Here is a 20,637-nt window from a genome sequence, read left to right as displayed (position 1 = left end):
GTTTAACCTAAGTTTCCTCTGAGTTGTTGGGTAACTTCTCAGAATCTTCTGATCCTTTAATCAATCCAAAAGCACTATCCTGTTGGTTCTTCAATCTTTTACAAAAGTCATTCCTTTTTTTAAAGATTTTATGTATTTATTTGTGTGTGAGAGAAAGATAACACATGAGAAGCATTGGAGAGGCAGAGGGAGAAGGAGAAGCAGACTCTCTGCTGAGGAGGGAGCCAGACATGGGGCTCATTCCCAGGACCCTGGGATCATGACCTGGGCCAAACTCTGATGCCTAACTGATTGAGCCACCCAGGTGCCCCTGTAAGAGTCATTTCTTTTATTTTGTGTAGTTCTGTTTATATGTCTTCAGCAGGAAGATTGGTTTAAATCAAGCAATGTGCCATAACCAAAAGAGGAGGTCCTTCTGTTGGCTCTTTATGGCAGAATATGCTTTTGTTATGTTTCTCTAAGAGTTCAGACTCAGCCCCTAGTTCTCTTTTAAGTTTTGTTTTATGTATTTGTACTCACTTGGATAATTATATACATTTGTATTAAAAGGTTATGTTCTGTGTGTGTGTGTATAAATTATAAAGAAACTTTTACCAGAATACTCAGTGTTTTAAGTCTCTTCAATGTTGGGCAGTTTCTAGACCTTGACAATGGACACATTTGTTGAATTTAAGTTTCAGCTAAAAATAGTGTCTGGAATGAGTCTCAGAACATGAATCCCTCTTAATTGCTCTTGAAAATGGGATATGCAGTATCAACTAATTTTTTTTATGTTGTGGAAAATAATGCTTTCCTAGCTACACTTTTACCATCATTACATCTTTCTTAGTTTATCTCTTTGTAGGTATTATATATATCTGTCCTTTTGAAAATAGAAAGATGCCATTCTGCAGAGATGCCTTTTTGCTGTCCTGTGAGAGCTCTCAAACAGCCTCATAAATTAATATAGTTATTTGCAAGTGAGGAACATTTTCCTTCTTTGTGTAGTTTCCATAATAGCCTGGTAAAGTGGTGATAGTTACGTGTATTACACAAAGGGTTAGATAATAGGGCCTAAGAGAAATTAAGTGACTTGTCTGTTGCCTTATACCTGGTTAAGGGCATATGTCCTTTGTGACCATTAGGGCATTTTTTTTTTTCATCTCTTGTGACCCGTTAAAACTTGCCTATAGATACTCACTGATTGCCTAGTTTTGTCATGTTAATGCTTTTTTCTTTCTGTAAACTAAACGGCAGAATGACTTCATAATTCATGTCCTAAGGATTGAGACAATTGGGAGATTATGCCTTCATATCTGAGCTTCAGTGACTCCCCCACCCCTGCCCCACCCCCTTCCACTAGCTCTGGAATTTGCCAACTCTTCTGCCCTGTTGGAAAGCTTGCTTTTGTTACTGTCTTTTCTTATCCCCACGTGTATAGTCAGTCCTTTCCCTCTCTTTAGACATGCTTCTGTTTTTCCACTTCTGAGAGATACCTTTCTTTTTTTCTGACACATTTGCCATCCTTATTCTTCTTATGGTTAAAATCAAATTTTAACTCCCTTACTGGATATCTTCTGTAAGGCTTTTTTTCTTGCTTCTCTAATCACTCGATTAAAATCCTAGTAAAAATCTTGTTTGCTCTGATCATTTGAATCTTAGGGAGAACAAAAAGCTTTTCTCCCTTGGACCTTTTTTTGCAGCAATAGAATCACTGCTTCACCAGAAGTATGGTGCTTCTGCATGGTGCTTACATCTCACTTCAATGCTCTTGATTGAGTAACCTTGAACAGTTATCTTTTATTGGGTCTGTGAATGTCAAATGTTCTTGTTTACTTGGAGTATATTCAGTTACATAGTGTTCATTTACTACATGTTTAAGGGTATGAGGATGTGGCCTCATTCAGTATTACTCCATTTTCTTTCAAGAACTATTTTTTTTAGATCCCTGTCTAAGGGTTCTTTTCTTGAAAGTTCATTTATTACTTTTGCCTCCTGTCCCACTGACAAATCTGTCATGCATTGACATATTGATAGATCTGGGTGGTTCAATTGGTTAGGCATCTTACTGTCGATTTCGGTTCGGGTCATCGTCTCAGGGCCCTGAGATTGAGTCCCCCTGTGAGGCTCTGCACTCTCTGGGGGGGTCTCCTCTTCTCCCTCACCCTCTGCCCCTCTGTCCCTGTTCTGCCACATGAGTTCTCGCTCACTCTCCGATCTTTAAAAACAAAAATAAAATTTTGATAGAACTGTGACTGGTGCCATCATCTTTTTGGATATCCTCATCAGAACTTTTGCATTTTCCCCCTTCCTTTTTTAAAATCTTGTATCTATTTTGTTGTCTGCTTTGGTTATTTTTCTTTGGTTAACTGGTTATTTCGTTTCTTTCGTTTGGTTATTTTTCTTTCGTTTGCTTTACCTGAACCCATCTCTCCTTTCTCTGAACTCTGTTATTAGTGTATGGATTATGTTCTTTTTCACCAGCTCAGGTGGAAGCTTTAAACCGGGAATGGGCTTCCCAGTCTTCCTTTACCACTTACTGCAGAGCCTGCATATAATAACTTTTCAATAAATACTTAAATTAATATGTGCAGTATAATCAGTTATAAATGATAATGTGATCATTATAATTAATAATACGGTTACTAACATTAGTATTAAATTGATAGTTAAAATAAATAGTGTTGGCTTTTTAAGGATTTTATCTTTGGACTGTGGACTGCCTTAAGAACTCTTGCAGTAGTCTTATATCTGCAGCTTTTTTTGCGGTCTCTGTAAAAAGTAATGAAAGTGTTCTTTTAAATGTTAATTTGAATTCATTGTTGTTTTCTCCTTAGACTCTGCAGTGACTCTATTTGATTGCTTTTATTTTAACCCTTTTTGTGAACATTTTGAAGATTTGATTTATTTATTTGATAGACAGAGATCACAAGCAGGCAGAGAGGCAGGCAGAGAGAGAGGAGGAAGCAGGCTCCCTGCTGAGCAGAGAGCCCGATGCGGGGCTGGATCCCAGGACCCTGGGACCATGACCTGAGCCGAAAGCAGAGGCTTTAACCCACTGAGCCACCCAGACGCCCCAACATTTTGAAATGTACACTAAGTTTAGTGAACCTCTGTGCTGTGTTCATCAACATTTCACCATACTTGTTTCCTCATCCCCTACTCCACTATTTTGCTGAGGATTTATAGCGTATCTAAGACATTATTTTATTCCTAAATAATATGTCTCCAAAGCAGCACATTATCTTGCATTACTGCAATTTATGATCATATACAACACACCTGATAATGATTTCTTTTTTAAAAAAAGATTTTATTTATTTACTTGACAGAAATCACAAGTAGGCAGAGAGGCAGGCAGAGAGAGAGGGGGAAACAGGCTCCCTGCTGAGCAGAGAGCGTGATGTGGGGCTCGATCCCAGGACCCTGGGATCATGACCTGGGCAGAAGGCAGAGGCTTTAACCTGCTGAGCCACCCAGGCACCCTTGATAATGATTTCTTAATAGCTTATATGATATTTAGTCCATGTTCGAGTTTCCCCAGTTCTCTAAAAAACTTTTCTATGTAGTTTGTTTGATTTGTTGCAGGTTCAGGTGATAACATCCTGATCCCCTCATGGAACCCCACTTTTTACCTCATTCTTTTATCATCCATTGATTACCAGTGCATGGATTAGTTATTTAATTAAAAATTAGGAAATTGAGGGGTGCCTGGCTGGCTGAATTGGTAGAGCATGTGAGGCTTGATCTTGGGGTTATGTGTTCAAGCCCCACATTGGGGGTAGAGTTTACTAAGTAAATAAATAAATAAAACAAAGTAGTGATTTTTCTAATTTGGTCACTTCTGCCATTATTAGCTGTACTCTTTCTCTGTAGAAGATTTTTCCTCATTTTAATAGGGCTACTTGGTTAACCTGAAATATCTAATCCGTTTTTGAGCTGTTAACCCCTCTTTTTCAAATTGCTGTATAAGTAGTGTACAATGTTATATTAGCTTCAGGTGTACAATACACTGATTCAACAATTCTTTGTATTACTCAGTGCTCACCATAAGTGTAGTCACCATCTTGTCACCAAACAACATTATTACAATGTAACTGGCTATATTCCTTATGTTACTTTTCATTTAAGTGACTTAACTTATTTTATAACTAGAAGTTTGTACATTTTACTCCCTTTTGTTTCATCCATTCCCCCACCCACCTCCCGTATGGCAACCATCAGCTTGTTCTCTGCATTTAAGAGTCTGTTTTACTGTGTTTTGCTTTTTAGATTCTACATGTAAGTGAAATCATATGGTATTTGTCTTTCTCTGACTTACTTCACTTAGCACAGTACCTTCTAGGTCCCCATCTATGTTGTCTCAAATGCCAAGATACAATTTTTTATGGTTGAGTAATACTCCATTACTCGCACACACATACATACACACTACATCTTCAGTGGTTCGTTCATCTATGGATGGGCACTTGGGTTGTTTCCATATCTTGGCTATTGTAAATAATGCTGCAGTAAACACAAGGGTGCAGATATCAAATTAATGTTTTCATTTTCTTTGGGTAAGGACCCAGTAGTGGAATCACTGTATTATATAATATTTCTATTTTTAATTTTTTGGGGAACCTCCATACTGTTTTCCACAGTGGCTATACTCATTTATATTTCCACCAACAATGAGTGAAGATTCCCTTTTCTCTACATCCTTTCCAACACTTGGTATTTCTTGGCTTTTTGAAATAGCCATTCTGACAGGTTTAAGGTGGTATCTCATTGTGATTGGCATTTCCGTAATGACTGAACATCTTTTTTTTTTTTTAAGATTTTATCTATTTATTTGACAGAGAGAGAGATCACAAGTAGGCAGAGCAGCAGCAGGCAGAGAGAGGGGGAAGCAGGCTCCCTGCTGTGCAGGGAGTCCAATGCAGGGCTTAATCCTAGGACCCTGAGACCATGACCCGGGCCAAAGGCAGAGGCTTAACCAACTGAGCCACCCAGGTGCCCCTGAACATCTTTTTATGTGACGTCCATTTGTATATCTTTTTTGGAAAAATGTCCATTGAGGTCTTCTCATTTTTTAATCAGATTACTTGAGGGGTTTTTTTGGCCTTGAGTTGTTAGATGTTCTTTTTATATTTTGGATATTAGCCCCTTATCAGTTAATGTATTTGCAAGTATCTTTTTTCATTCTGTAGGTTGCTTTTTCATTTTGTTGATGCTTTTCTTTGTTGTGTAAAAGCCTGTTATTTTGGTGTAGTTCCAATAGTTTAATTTTGCTTTTGTTTCCCTTGCCTGGGGGACATATCTAGAAAAATGTTGCTAAGCCTGATGTCTCTGAAATTGCTAGCTATGTTTTCTTCAAGGAGTTTTGTATTTTCAGGTTTTAGATTTATGTCTTCAATCCATTTTGAGTTTATTTTTGTGTATGGTGTAAGAAAGTGGTCCATTTTCGTTGTTTAGCCTGTAGCTTGTTCGGTTTTCCCAGCATCATTTATTAAAGAGACTCCTTTCCCCATTGTATACTCTTACCTCCTTTGTCATAGATTAATTGACTAAGTGTGGCTTTATTTCTATGCCTTCTATTTTGTTTCTTTGATCTATGTATCTGTTTTTGTGCCAGTAGCATAGTGTTAATTATTACAGCTTTATAGTATGTCCTGAGATCTGGGATTTTAGTACCTCCAGGTTTGTTCTTTCTCAAGATTGCTTTGGCTTGTCACGGTGTTTAGTATTATTTGTTCTAGTTCTGTGAAAAATGCTCTTGGTATTTCAATAGGGATTACAGTGAATGTATAGATTTCTTTGGGTATTATGGATATTTAAAAATATTAATTATTCTAATCCCTGAGCACGAAGTATCCTTCCATTTGTGTCTCTTCAGTTTCTTTCATTGGCGTTTTATAGTTTTCAGAATACAGGTCTTTCACATTCTTAGTTAAGTTTATTTGTAGGAATTTTATTCTCTTTGGTGAAATTAAATGGAATTGTTTTAATTTCTGTTTCTACTACTTCATTATTAATGTGTAGAAATGCAACATATTTCTGTATATTAATTTTATATCCTGCAACTTACTGAGTTCATTGATCAGTTCTAATAATTTTTTGGTGGAAGCTTTAGGGTTTTTTCTATGTAGTATCACGTCAACTGCAAATAGGTTTACTTATTCTCTACAACTTTGTGCCCCCTTTTTTTTTCTTTTTCTTGTCTGACAGATCTATGTTGAGCAAAAGTGGTGAGCGTGGACATCCTTGTCTTCCTGATCTTAGAGGAAAAGTTCTCACTTTTTCATCATTGAGTATGCTGTTAGCTGTGGGTTTTTATATGTGTGTTTTATTGTGTTATGGTATGTTCACTCTCATCCTACTTTGTTGGGAGTTTTTATTGTGAGTGGTTGTGGTACTCTGTCAAGTGCTTTTTCTGCAACTGTTGAGATAATCATAAGGTTTTTTATCCTTTCTCTTGATTATTTGATGTCTCATTGATTTTTGAGTATTTTACCACCTTTGCATCCCTGGAATAAATCCTACTTGATCACAGTGAATGATTCTTTTAATGTAATAATGAATTGGTGTGCTCACATTTTGTTGAGGATTTTTCATTTCTTTTCATCAGGGATATTTCTCTGTAATTTTCTTTTATTCTAATATCTTCATCTGGTTTTGGTATCAGGGTTCTGCTGGTCTCATAGAATGATTAGGGAATTTTTTTTCCCTATTTTTTGGAATACTTTGTTCAGGATAGGTATTAACTTTTTATTTATTTTTTTAAAAATATTTTTCTGGCAAAGAATTTTATTTTTTTTTAAGATTTTATTTATTTATTTGACAGAGAGAGATTACAAGTAGGCAGAGAGGCAGTCAGAGAGAGGAGGAAGCAGGCTCCCTGCTGAGCAGAGAGCCCGATGTGGGGCTCGATCCCAGGACCCTGGTAACATGACCTGAGCCAAAGGCAGAGGCTTTAACCCACTGAGCCACCCAGGCACTCCGGTATTAACTCTTTAAATAATTGGTAGAATTCACCTGTGAAGCTATGTGGATCTAGACTTTCGCTTTTTGTAAGTTTCTTGATTACTGATTTGGTTTTATCTATTATAGTAATCATTCTGTTCAAATATTTTATTTCTTCCTGATTCAGTTTTAGAAAATTGTATGTTTCTAGGAATTTAGCCATCTCTTCTAGGTGTCCATTTTCATGCTGCATAATTTTTGGTAGTAGTCTTTCTCTCTCTTTTTTTTTTTTTAAGATTTTATTATTTATTTGACAGACAGAGATCACAAGTAGGCAGAGGCAGAGAGAGAGAAAGGAGGAGGCAGGCTCCCCGCTGAGCAGAGACCCAGGACCCTGAGATCATGACCTGAGCTGAAGGCAGCGGCTTAACCCACTGAGCCACCCAGGTGCCCCAGTCTTTCTCTCTTTTTTAAAGATTTTATTTATTTATTTGATAGAGATCACAAGTAGGCAGAGAGGCAGGCAGAGAGAGAGGCAGAGGCAGAGGCAGATGTAGGGTTCCCGCTCAGCCGAGATCCTGATGTGGGGCTCCATCCCAGGAACCTGGGATCATGATCTGGGCTGAAGGCAGAGGTTTTAGCTCACTGAGCCACCCAGGCGCCCCTTGGTAGTAGTCTGTTACAGTCCTTTGTGTTTTTGTGATGTCAGTTTGTTACTTCTCTTTCATTTCTGATTTATTTGAGCTCTCTTTTTTTATTGATGAATCTGGCTAATGGTTATCAATTTTATCTTTTAAGAACATTTTATTGATCATTTTTTTATTGTAGTCTCTATGTCATTTATTTTTCCTGTAGTCTTTACTATTTCCTTCTTTCTACTAGTTTTGGGCCTTGTTTTTTCTAGCTTCCTTAGGAATAAGGTTAGATTGTTTATCTGACATTTTTCTCATTTCTTGAGGAAGGCCTGTATTGCTATAAATTTCCCTCGTAGAACTGTTTTTGCTGCATCCCAAAGATTTTGGACCAACATATTTTCATTTTCATATGTCTCTATGTATTTTTTGATTTCCCATTTGATTTCTTGGTTGACCCATTTTTTTAGTATCATGTTGTTTTAGCCTGCGTGTATTTGTGTTTTTCTGGAATTTTTTCTTGTAATTGATTTGTAGTTTCATACTGTTTTGGTTGGAAAAGATGGTTGATGTGTTTTCAGTTTTCATTGAGACTTGTTTTGTGGCCTTACATGATCTATTCTGGAGAATGTTCCATGTGCACTTGAAGAGAATGTGTATTCTGTTTTGGGATGGAATGTTCTGTGCATATCTGTTAGGTCTGTCTGGTCTAATGTGCTGCTTAAAGCCATTCTTTCCTTTTCATTTTCTGTCTGAATGATCTATCTGTGGATGTAAGTGGGGTGTTAAAGTTCACTACTATTATTACTGTCTTTTTCTCCCCTTTCTGTCTGTTAATAATTGGTTTACGAATTTTGGTTCTTCTATGCTGGGTGCATAGATATGTACAACTTTTATATCCTCTTACTGCATTGTTTCCTTTATTATTATGTATGGCTTTTGTCTCTTGCTACAATTTTCATTTTAAAGTCTATTTTGTCTGATATAGGTATTGCTACCCTGGCTCTTGTACATAGTAAGTTTTTGTTTGTTTGTTTTGTTTTGTTTTGTTTTTTTAAATAGGCTCCACACCCAGTGTGGAGCACAACACGGGGCCTGAAACCATGGCCTGAGATTAAGACCTGAGCTGAGCTGAAATGAGAAGGTCAGAGCCTTAACTGACTGAGCCACCCAATTTCCCGATATACTCTGGCTTTTTTTGTTTGTTTGTTTTCTCACTTGATTTGTATGATAAATGCTTTTCCATCCCTTCACTTTCAGTCCACATGTGTCTTTAGTTCTGAAGTGAGTGTCTTGTAGACTGCATATAGATTAATCCTGTTTTTTTAATTCATTGACCTGGTATCTGTTTTTTTTTTTTTAAATAAGTAGGCCCCACACCCAGCATGAGGTTTGAACTCATGACCCTGAGATCAGGAGTTGCATGCTGTGCAGACTGAGCCATCCAGGTGCCCCTTACCTTGTATCTTTCTATTGGCGCTTTAGTCCATTTGCATTTAAAGTAATTATTGATAGGTATGTACTTATTTCTGCTTTCTTCTTTATGTATATTTATATATATTCACTGGCATTTATGATCAGGTATTTTTCTTTTTTCGTATTTTTGAGTGTTAGGTGATTGACTTTGTGAGTTGGGTTATGGGTTATGGTTAAAGACTCCCCAGTCTTTAGTGAGCAGCTGTAGTTCTTTTTTTTTCTTTTTTAATTTTATTTTGTAATTTTTTAAAAGATTTTATTTATTTACCTGACAAAGATCACAAGTAGGCAGAGAGGCAGGCAGAGATAGAGGGGGAAGCAGGCTCCCCACTGAACAGAGAGCCCGATGTGGGGCTCGATCCCAGGACTCTGAGATCATGACCTGAGCTAAAGGCAGAGACTTAATCCACTGAGCCACCCAGGGGTACCTCTTTTTTTTTTTTAAGATTTTATTTATTTATTTGACAGAGATAGCAAGTAGGCAGAGAGGCAGGCAGAGAGAGAGAGAGAGAGAGAGAGGGAGAAGCAGGCTCCCTGCCAAGCAGAGAACCAGATGTGGGGCTCGATCCCAGGACCCTGAGATCATGACCTGAGCTGAAGGCAGAGGCCCAACCCACTGAGCCACCCCTGCACCCTGAGCAGTTGTAATTCTATTGAGAAGGTATATCAGGTGACAAAGAACCATATACCCTCTTTGCTGTTGGGCTTTGCTGTAAGGGTGTGGTGCTCATTTGGGGTGTGGAAATCTGAAAAATTCCTTTACCAGAGAATAACTTAGACATGGTATGGAGTCATTTAAATTTTAAGACCTATGGCTCTTAAGGAACCTGAAACCCATTAAATTTTAATGGCTAGTATAAATGGGAAGCTACCAGGACCCCTGATGGTTTGCCAGGGCTGCAATTAAAGTTCTTCTTGCTAGCTTTCTGGGAAGACAAAACCTCAGAAAATCTTTGCCCTAATCCTAACCCTCTGCTGTTGATAGATCTCCCTTAGGTACTAAAAGCGACTTAGTGGGAAGGGGACCAAGGTGACTGATTTACTCAGGTGAACTTCCTGTTAGTGCTGATGGAACATCAACCTTATTTACTGAAATTTCAGGTAGTAAAGGTGTACAAACAAATGCTTTCTGTTTCATGACCTTGTATTTATTTGCTGTATAACTTGCTTATGCTCTTTTCTTTAAACCTTTCATAGTTGAAATCTTACCTGTTTGGTCTTTAATTTTTTTTAGGATAGTGTCTGCAGCCTTTTGTCAAGTTTTTCACCGTGAACTGTTGTGTGTCAAACTGGACAAGTTATCTTAGTTGAAGATTCATCATTTTGAAAAATTGGAGGTAAGGAGTTTATATCTATATCTATATCTATATATATATATATATATGTCTTTATTTCTGTAGTTATTAGAGCAAAAACCTTTTTTGAAATCTAATTTGTATTGCTCTTAGCATCGTTGTTTATCTTATCCCCTCACCCCCATCCTTTTTGTTGATTGAAGAGCAAAGATGAGAAAATAAAAGATGTCTAGGTAACTTCAGGTGTCCAGGCCCTAATTCAGGACCTTGAGGGAGGCGTGTGTACATTTCATCTTTTTTTTTTATTAGAAACCTCACCAGCCCCGACGGAAAGAGTAACTTAGAATTTGATTTTGAATTAAAGGGGCAAATCCCGCCCAGGTTCCAGACACCCAGTGATTGTGGCTGGAGCTGGGAAAGCTTTGAAGCCCTGCCCTCAGGAGTAACTGAGTGTGGAGTGTGTATATGCTGACCTTCCAATTCTCTGGTTTTTATTGTAATTTTTCTTAGAGGTCCATGTTCAGTAACCAAGTTGTATAGATGATAAATCTAGTATTAAAACAAATATGGGTATAATTTTTTAAATAGTATTGTAGTATCCTTTTTACTTTGAGCCATTGGTAGATCTGTTTCAAGACAGTATAATAATATCACCTTTGATTTCTATCGAGATAGTTTATTTTTCCACCTTACACAAACGTTCCCAACCTTTTCTTAAGAAAACATTTTTATTTATTTATTTGACAGACAGAGATCACAAGTAGGCAGAGAGGCAGGCAGAGAGAGAGGAGAAAGCAGGCTCCCTACTGAGCAGAGAGCCTGATTCGGGACTCGATCCCAGGATCCTGGGATCATGACCTGAGCGGAAGGCAAAGGCTTTAACCCACTGAGCCACCCAGGTGCCCCATGTTCCCACTCTTTTAAAAACATCTGTTTCCTGGGATAGCTGGATGGCTCAGTCACTAAGCGTCTGCCTTCGGTGCAGGTCATGATCCCAGAGTTCTGGGATCGAGTCCTATATCGGGCTCCCTGCTGGGTGAGAAGCCTGCTTCTCCCTCTTCTACTCCCCCAGCTTGTGTTCCCTTTCTCACTGTCTTTCTCTGTCAAATAAATAATTAACACCTTTAAAGAAATAAATAAAACTGTTATATATATTAGATATATAATATACATATTATGTATATGTTACACATATATATATTATATTATATATACATATATATACATATATACATATTATATACATATTATATATGTTATATATAACATATATGTATATTATATATGTGTTATTTATTATTATTGTTATATATATACTGTTTCCTAGTATAATAACATGTGGGTGTGTGTGTGTTGTGAATTGAACACTGGACAAGATTTATGAGGCCTGTTTTATAAACTTTTTTAGCAAATTTTAAAATCCCTGTGGCCTTCAGTTACCTCCTTGTGTAAAACAAGGGGATTGTACTGAGTTGGACTTAGAGTTTCTCAACCTTGGCACTATTGATATTTGGGACCAGATAATTCTTTCTTGCCAGGGCCTGTTCTGTGCCTGCAGGATGTTGAACAGTGTCTTTGGCCTCTGCCTACCAAATGCCAGTAGCATCCCTCTCCAGTATGACAACTAAAATTGTCTCCAAACATTTCCAAATATGCCTTTTTGGGCAAAATCATCCCCAATTGGGAGCCACTTGGTTACATGATGTATAGAGTTCCTTCTAATGTTCTATTTCTGTTCTTATTTCAAAGAACCCTATTCTTTGCAACCCAGCTTAAATGTCATCTCTTCGATGAAGCTTTCATTCATACTCTTTTTCCTTGTCTTACTTTAATTGTTTCTGTATCTGAAAGCTTATTATAGTACTTAATCCCACTCTACTATAACTGCCAGTGTGTTTCTTTGAGGGGGCATGGGTCTTTTCTACCTCTAAGATGTGTGCTCAGATTTTGTTAAATGAATGAACAGTGGGTTTGGGAGGATTGTCAGATTTGTCATTGTTAAATAAATGATTATAAGTAGTACTTTGTTTATCTTTCATACCTTTCCAGTAGGAAATACCCATGGTTTGTGATCTTGAATTTCTGAGTTTAGGACACTGATTACTTAAAAAAAAACTTTTTAGAAGGTAGGAACCTCTGGTAGTATGTGAGGGAGACACACAAAACACATTGAGGCTGCATTTGAGAAAGATACAGTCACAGAAAAATTCATAACATAAAGAGTTTTTTCGGCTTTTATGTCCAGATGTTCCTCAACTCCATTTGGTTAATTAGAAAGCTACCCATCTATTAAGATGAAAGTAAAATGGAAAGGTAGTAAATATTCTTTATTATTTAACCTATAATACCTCATTCTAAGTCAGTATTTCTTATAACAACCCACAGTAAAAAAACCAAACCAAAACAAACCCCTAAAAACACATTTACATCATTATTTAATACATATCTATACCTCAAATAAATTTTTTGAGTAACTGTTTATCATTACTATGTATAAAGCACTCTGATGCTTTCTATGATACTTCTTTTCTTTTTCTAAAATGCTTGTCATCATCCAATAAATTTATTACACAATTCACTAATAGGCCACAACTTGCCATTTGAAAAACACTGTTCTAAGTAATCTCTTTAATAAAATGTAGAGATGATCTGCCTTTAGCATGTGTTACCCATCAATTGTCCTGTCTTTCTTTTTAAATAATGCCATTTAAGAATTGATCTAATAAAGGCCTTGGACTGGGGAGGGACGGTCAGCCAAGAGAGCGGCACCCGGGTCCTGTGCTGAACCTGAGCCTGCCGGACGGGAGGCAGCCCAACCACAGCCTCGACCTTAGACCTGCCAGCATGGCTGGCTGGACCATATGGACTGAGACCCAGAGCTGGGGTAAGGATGACATCAAGAAAGGGATGGCAAGCATCAGGAAGGTCTGGAGATGGGAGAAGTCCTGAGTGACTGTGCGCGACATTTTCCTTCTTATCTTCGAGTGGGTGCTAGTAGTGGACTCCAAGGAAGAAGAGTGACAGAGGGCAGGTGGGGGTGTAGAGGAATCCTAAGGCCTAGGGTGGCAAGGTGGGGGCACCAGTCCCCAGGGGCGGGGTTGCCCTTTCATCCTGTTGGATTTCCGTGAGAACCATAATCAGTTTCCATTCGGAAGGCTCCCTGCAAAATGGCACTGATCCCAGCCCTGGGGGCATTTGCCAGCCCAGCTGCCCTTTGTCACCTCCCAGACTACCAGAAGGGGTTCCAGAGGGTGCTCGGCCCCCACGGCTGGTCTAAAGAGAGCCATCCCGGGAGCATTACTGCAGGCAGCATTGACGAACCCCAGTGCTGACCAAGGAGGATTCTGTTTCAGAACTGCTGGAGGCTGAGGCCTTTGGAGTTAACCCTACCTTTGAGCTAGTGCTGCCTGTCCCCAAGGCAGCCCAGGGCAACACAGAGCACTCAGGGTACCCTCTCCCCCTATTCAAGCACTACTGCCCAAATGCCCCGACCCCTGAGAAGCCAGCCTGCCTGAGGAGCTCTTCTGGCCTTTTGTTGGGGGGAAAAATGACCTTGAAACACCTTGATTTCCAATAAATATAAAATCCTGTATTTTGTCATTTTTACTAAATATTTAGTGTGCACAAGGTACTGTTGGTTTTTGTTCTCAAGATTTACAGTGATAATACCTAGAGGACAATAAAAAGTTAAAAACCATTAGTTCAGGTGCTCATAGTGGTAATAAATGCACAGCTTTTCGGACATTTAGGAGGGGGAAAAAGCTGTGGTGATTTAGGTCACTGGAGGAAAGTTGACATGAATGTGGGGTGGATTTTGCACTGTCGTATGAGAGATTTGAAAAAGCTATTACATATGGTAGAACACAGCATTCGTGTAGGTGCCCAGAACTTTTGCTCATTTTGGGGGTAATGTTTAAGATAAAGTAATTAAGAAATTTAAAAATTTTGGTAAAAATATGGTAAAGTGTGTGTGTGTATGTGTGTGTGTGTATACACAGTATAAAGTGTATATGAATATATACAACATAAACAGGGTGTGTTAACTCTCCTGTGGTTATAAAATGAGGTTCAGTCAGGAGACTTGTATCTCTCTGGTCCCTCTGATCTAAGGCATTATTTGCCCCCAAATGATAAAGTTAACACTGTAGTATTAGGGTTACTGGGATGAAGATATGGCAACCCCCCCCACTTTATCCACAGGGAATACGTTTGAAGACACCCAGTGGGTCCCCTAAACTGCAGATAGTACCAAAGCCTATATATACTATGGGGTTTTTTTTCCCCTGAAGATTTTATATATTTATTTGACATAGACAGTGAGAGAGGGAACACAAGCAGGGGGGAGGTGGAGAGGGAGAAGCAGGCTTCCCGCTGAGCAGGGAGCTAGCTCTACAGGAGGCTTGGTCCCACCACGGCTCGGATCATGATCTGAGCTGAAGGCAGTCTCTTAATGACTGAGCCACCCAGCTGCCCCTACTGTGGTTTTTTTTTTTCTGTATGTATATAGATACCTGTGATAAAGTTTGTATATTAGGGACAGAAAACGATTAATAATAATAAAATAGAACATTTATGACTGTATACCATGATGAAATTATGTGAATGTGGTGTCTCTCTTAAAATAGCTTATTTTTTTGTACTCCCCCTTCTTATGAGATGATAAAATGCCTACGCGATGCACAGTGCGATGATGAATGGCGTAGGCACTGTGACGTAGTGTTAGGCCAGTCTTGACCTTCTGCTGATACGTTGGCAGGTGGGTCATCTGCTGCTGGACTGCAGTTGAGCATGGGCAACTGAAGTTGTAGGAGGCAAAACGACATGTAAGAGGGGACTCTTATAGTTTCTGAGTCATGGTAAGAGAATGCTCATTTGTCAAAATAAGGCAGTAAGGCCACTGGTCCTTATATAAATTGCTCTTCATGGAACAGAAATGGGTTATATTATAGTCAGCATTTAAAAAAAGGCATTTATTCTTTTGGCCATGCAGTTTAAAGTTTCGTACATGCTTGCGGGGCCTGCACTTCATCCTTTCTTCTATAAATAGCTGAGGCCTCGGGATGTTACGTCACAACCACGTGTGCTGCAAAGCCTTAAGAAAACAAATGGTTATGTATTTCCCTCTTCGGACTGCCTTTGCCATATCCCATAGGCTTTGGACTGATGTATTTTCGTTCTCATTGGTTTTTCATTGGTTTCCATGAATTGTTGTTCTTTGGTTGACCCAGACATTCTTGGGCAGGATGGTCTTTAGCTTCCAAGTGTATGAATTTCTTCCAGACTTTTTCTTGTGGTTGAGTTCCAGTTTCAAAGCATTGTGGTCTGAGAATATGCAGGGAATAATCCTAATCCTTTGTTACTGGTTGAGCCCTGATTTTGTGACCCAAATGCCCATGGAGAAAGTTCCATGTGCTCTTGAGAGGAGTGAGTATTCTGGTGTTTTAGGGTGGAATGTGCTGTATATATCTATGAGGTCCATCTGGTCCAGTGTGTCATTCAAAGCCCTTGTTTCTTTGTTGATCTTCTGCTTAGATGATCTGTCTATTGCTGAGAGTGAAGTCTATATATACAATGGAATCTTACTCAGCATCAGAAAGGATGAATATACCCAGGTTTTGTATCAACATGGACAGGACTAGAGGAGATTATGCTGAGTGAAATAAGTCAAGCAGAGAAAGTCAATTATATGGTTTCACTTATTTGTGGAACATAAGGAATAGTGTGGAGGACATTAGGAGAAGGAAGGGAAAAAGGAAGAGAGGGAAATTGGAGGGGGAGACAAACCATGAGAGACTATGGACTCTGGGAAACAAACTGGGGGTTTCGGAGGGGAGGGGGCAAGGGGATGGGTGAGCCTGGTGGTGGGTATTAAGGAGGGCACGGATTGCATGGACCACTGGGTGTTAAACACAGAAAGTGCATCATGGAACACTGCATCAAAAACTAATGATATACTATGGTGAATAACATAACAGTAATACAAAAAAATAAATTTCCTGAATGAATGACGATCTAATCTGGCTCAGGGAAAAAAAAAAGTTATTTAAAAGTAAAACCTGCTTATTATACTTTAAAAAAAAACAGTGGGTTATTTTTTAATTTTTCTTTGTTGCTGCTCTCTCCTTGGGATAATGTAGAATTTAATTACTGTAGAAAATATTTGTGACCTAAAAGAAAGGAAGATGGTTCAGCTTGTGATGCTACTTGGGAAAGAGCCACCTGCCCTCAAAGTGCGGTCTAGCATTCTGTGTGCTATTACTTAAAAGCTCCAGAAATCTGAGTTTTTGTCAGGTTTCCATACTGAGTTAGGAAAACTCAGCAAAAAGATTAAAAAAAAAGATAATTAACTCCTCATTTTGTCACATTTCTAGACTACTGAAAAGAAGGTGCTTTTAGAGCCGAAGATGTGAATAAGACTTCTGTGCTGGAGATTCTAGATCATCTTGAGGTAATTTTTTAAAAATTAGATCAATTGTTTTGTACAGATTTAATTTTATAGAAAAATTGAGAGGATGATACAGAGTTCCCATATGTCCAGCACTCAATTTTTTTATTATTAATAGATGACCTTGACATGGTATATTTGTTACAGTTAATTAATCAATATTGAAATACTTTTATTAACTAAAGTCCATAGTTCACTCACTTTTCCTTACTTTTTAACTAATGTACTTTTTCTCTTTCAGGATCCCATTGGGATAATGTTTAGTTGTCATGTCTTCTTAGGCTCCTCTTGCTGTGACAATTTCTTGGATTTTCATTGGTTTGATGACATTGTCAGCTGTGAGGAGAACTGATCAGGTATTTTGTAGAATGTCCCTCAACTGGGATTTGTCCCATGTTTTTTCATTGTTAGACTTGTGTTCTGTGTTTTGGGGAGGAAGACCAGAGAGGTAAAGTGCCATTCCTGTAGTCTTGTCACATCATGTCAAGAGTACGTACTGTCAACATGATTTATCACTGTTAATGTTGGTTTGGTCACCTGGCTGAGGTTTATGTCCACTTTCTCCCTTCTCCACTCAAGTTTAGTTTTTTAAAAATCTTCTTTTTTTTTTTTTTTTTTTTTTTAAAGATTTTATTTATTTACTTGAGAGAGAGACAGTGAGAGAGAACATGAGCGAGGAGAAGGTCAGAGAGGGAAGCAGACTCCCCGTGGAGCTGGGAGCCCGATGCGGGACTCGATCCCGGGACTCCGGGATCATGACCTGAGCCGAAGGCAGTCGTCCAACCAACTGAGCCACCCAGGCGCCCTAAAAATCTTCTTTTGTAGTGTGTTGTTTTGGAATAAAGGCACTGTGTAGTTGCCACTTAAGTAGTGGGAAGTTATACTCCAGCTCCTTTAGGGTGTTCTACATAAATTATTGGGAATTCTTCTGCATGAAAGATTGTTTATTCTCCCCCATTTCCTTATTTACTTAGTCATTTCTTTGTATTATTATGGGTTCATGGATAATTATTTTATACTTTGGGTCATAATTCATTACTGCTTTATTGTGTTACTTAAATTTTTCTAGCCTTGGCCATTGATGAGCTCTTTTGGTTAGCCCGTGTGTTACTTTAGCATGCCTCCATTGTTGTGGGGTGGGATTCCTTTTGAGCACTTCCGTACTTTTGAGCATTGTAAGATATTCCAGACTTGTCCTGTGTATCCCTTGTTTTAGTTCTAGAATCAGCCATTTCTTCTCCACAAAGCCCTGGTTCCTTTTATTAGAGAGTGCTAATGGTATTAGAAATCAAGATCTGAGTGCTAGGTAGGGTCATTGCTACTTTGGGGTGGTGGTATTTCTAGGCTCTGTTAGCTGAAATCCCAGGTATACACTATCTGAGTATTTATGCATGTCTATAAATGTTCCTCTGTATCTTATTTTTATATACCTATATCAATATTAAGCTAAACATGAGTTTTTACTTATGTCTCCAATGTAATCCATTAAGGCATGGATCATTCTAGCCTCCTCCGTTTGTTTATCTGTATGTAACCTCTCCCAATAGTGAAAAACCTGCCTGTCACTGTTCACCATCCATGTACTTAATTGTTCACTCCTACTTCCATGGGAAACACTTTATCAGCTACAGTACAGTGCTTATGTATATTTCCTTTTGCCTTTACTTTAGTCTTACAGATGCCACTCATTTCCAAAGTTATGTAGGTCAACAACCCCCCCCCCCCGCCTCAACCCTCTGGGATGACATTGTGTCATACGTTTGTAATACAGTTAGATTACATCGTATGGTGTCTATTCCTTCCTGGGATCCCCTGACTTACTAAATGGTCTTAAATTTGCATACTTTAAGGTTCATTCTTGGGGCGCTGGGGTGGCTCAGTTGATTAAGCGTCTGACTCTTGATTTCGGTTCAGGTCATGATCTCAGGGTGGTGAAATTGAGCCCTGCATCAGACTCCGGGCTGGGTGTGGAGCCTTCTTAAGATTCTCTCTCTCCCTCTCCCTTGCTCCTCCCTTCCTCATAAAGAAAAAGGGTTCACTCTTTGTGTTAAAAGTTCTATGGGTTTTGACAAGTACATGATGTCACGTATTTACTATTCGAGTATTATACAGAATAATATCACCACCCTTAAAATTGCCAATGCTCCATCTGTGAACCTGCCCCACAAACCCCTGGCAACCACATCTTTTTGTTGTCTCTCTAATTTTGCTTTTTCCAGAATGTTCTTGAGATATTTTTAGAGTCACTTTATAAAGGAAACCTTTGATTTTTCTAACCTAGATACTATTTTTTCCTGCCACCAACTCAGTATTCCTAAATGAACAAAATACTTCTAATAAGAATCAATACTTTCCCATTTCTTTTTTCGTATGCCACTCTGTAAGGTTGTTTTGCTTTATTTTTTAATATCCTATTTCTTTGGAGCACATGGGTGGTTCATTCAATGGAGGATGTGGCTCCTGATCTTGGGGTCATGAGTTTGAGCCCCCTGTTGGGCATAGAGCTGAATTAAAAACTAATAATTGGGCCACTTGGGTGGCTCAGTTGGTTGGACATCTGGCTCTTGATTTCGGCTCGGGTTGTGATCTCCTAGTTCATGGGATCGAGCCCCAGATCAGGCTCCCCGCTGGGCTAGGAGTCTGCTTCAGGATTCTCTCTGTCTGCCCCTCCCCCTGCTGGCTTGAGCTCCTACCCTCCCCCCTTTCTTTCTCTCCAATAAATAATTTAAAAAAATAAGTAAAATACCCAAATAATAATATCCTGGTTTTTTTTGTTACCATACTCAGAATGGGAGATGATCCCAAGTACCTTTATTTTTATTTTTTGTTGGGGAGGTCAGTGGGGGGCGGCAGGAGTGGCACATATGATGGGTTCTGTAGAGGTGGCAGTGTGCAAGCAGATACTCACTTGGGAGTGTGAGAATGGGTGCTCATTTTAAATTTAAACTGAATATGGGGGTACCTAGGTGGGTCAGTCGGTTAAGTGTCTGCCTTAGGCTCAGGTTGTGATCCTGGACTCCTGGGTTTGAGCCCCTCATTGGGCTCTCTGCTCAGCAGGGAGCCTGCTTCTCTCTCTGCCCCTCTCCTCTGCTCATGGTCTTTCTCTCTTTTTCTCTGAAGTAAATGAATAAAATCTTTTTAAGATTTTGTGTATTTATTTGACAGAGAGAGACACAGTGAGAGAGGGAATACAAGCAGAGGGAGAAGGAGAAGAGAGAGGGAGAAGCAGGCTTTGTGCTGAGCAGGGAGCCAGATGTGGGGCTCCATCCCAGGACACGGGGATCATGACCTGAGCCAAAGGCAGACACTTAATGACTGAGCCATGCAGGAATCCCAAATGAATAAAATCTAAAAAAAAAAAAAGTGAATATGCTTCTATTTGTTTCTGGGGGACTGTATTTATGATGAAAATGCTTTTTGAGTCTTTTAAAAAATTTTTAAAAAAATTTTTTATTTTTATTTATTTGATAGAGAGAGATCACAAGTAGGCAGAGAGGCAGGCAGAGAGAGAGGAGGAAGCAGGCTCCCTGCTGAGCAGAGAGCCCCATGTGGGGCTCAATCCCAGGACCCTGAGATGATGACCTGAGCCGAAGGCAGAGGCTTAACCCACTGAGCCACCCAGGCGCCCTGCTTTTTGAGTCTTTTAATATAAGTATTATATTGATCTGTAGTGTATCTCCAGAATCCTGTGGGATGATTATCTTAGAAATCATTTGGAAGGCTCATTTAGGGGAAATAACAAGTATTGAATTCTTATCCCTTCCTTGTTATTTAGTTGCACCTTTACATATATGCATGAAAAGTCTTGAAATTAGAACCCTTACCTGTACCACTAATAAAAGGTCATTTGTTATGCTCCACTACT

The 20,637-nt window shown here is 38.9% G+C and overlaps 1 protein-coding gene across 7 annotated transcripts in view; it reads left to right on the top strand.

Moving 5' to 3' along the window:
* Positions 1-20,637, top strand: part of TAB3 (TGF-beta activated kinase 1 (MAP3K7) binding protein 3) — a 91,104-nt gene that overhangs the window by 23,404 nt on the left and 47,063 nt on the right. For 4 of the 7 annotated variants that reach the window (XM_045089433.1, XM_004761851.2, XM_004761848.2 and 1 more), the window contains exons 2-4: positions 10,267-10,369; positions 16,699-16,775; positions 17,014-17,128. In XM_045089433.1, coding sequence (XP_044945368.1) covers positions 17,096-17,128 — 33 coding nt within the window. In that variant the 5' untranslated portion in view covers positions 10,267-10,369; positions 16,699-16,775; positions 17,014-17,095. Of the gene's footprint in view, positions 1-10,266; positions 10,370-13,039; positions 13,212-16,698; positions 16,776-17,013; positions 17,132-20,637 lie in introns of all 7 variants that reach the window. The other 3 variants (XM_004761849.2, XM_045089430.1, XM_013061112.2) reach the window with 3 other exon arrangements.

The sequence above is a fragment of the Mustela putorius genome, unplaced genomic scaffold (assembly GCF_011764305.1).
Source record: "Mustela putorius furo isolate JIRA1106 unplaced genomic scaffold, ASM1176430v1.1 tig00003836_pilon_pilon_pilon, whole genome shotgun sequence".
Classification (NCBI taxonomy): Eukaryota; Metazoa; Chordata; class Mammalia; order Carnivora; family Mustelidae; genus Mustela; species Mustela putorius.
The sequence above is the reverse complement of the archived record's forward strand: the minus strand, read 5'-3'. Positions and strand labels throughout refer to the sequence as shown.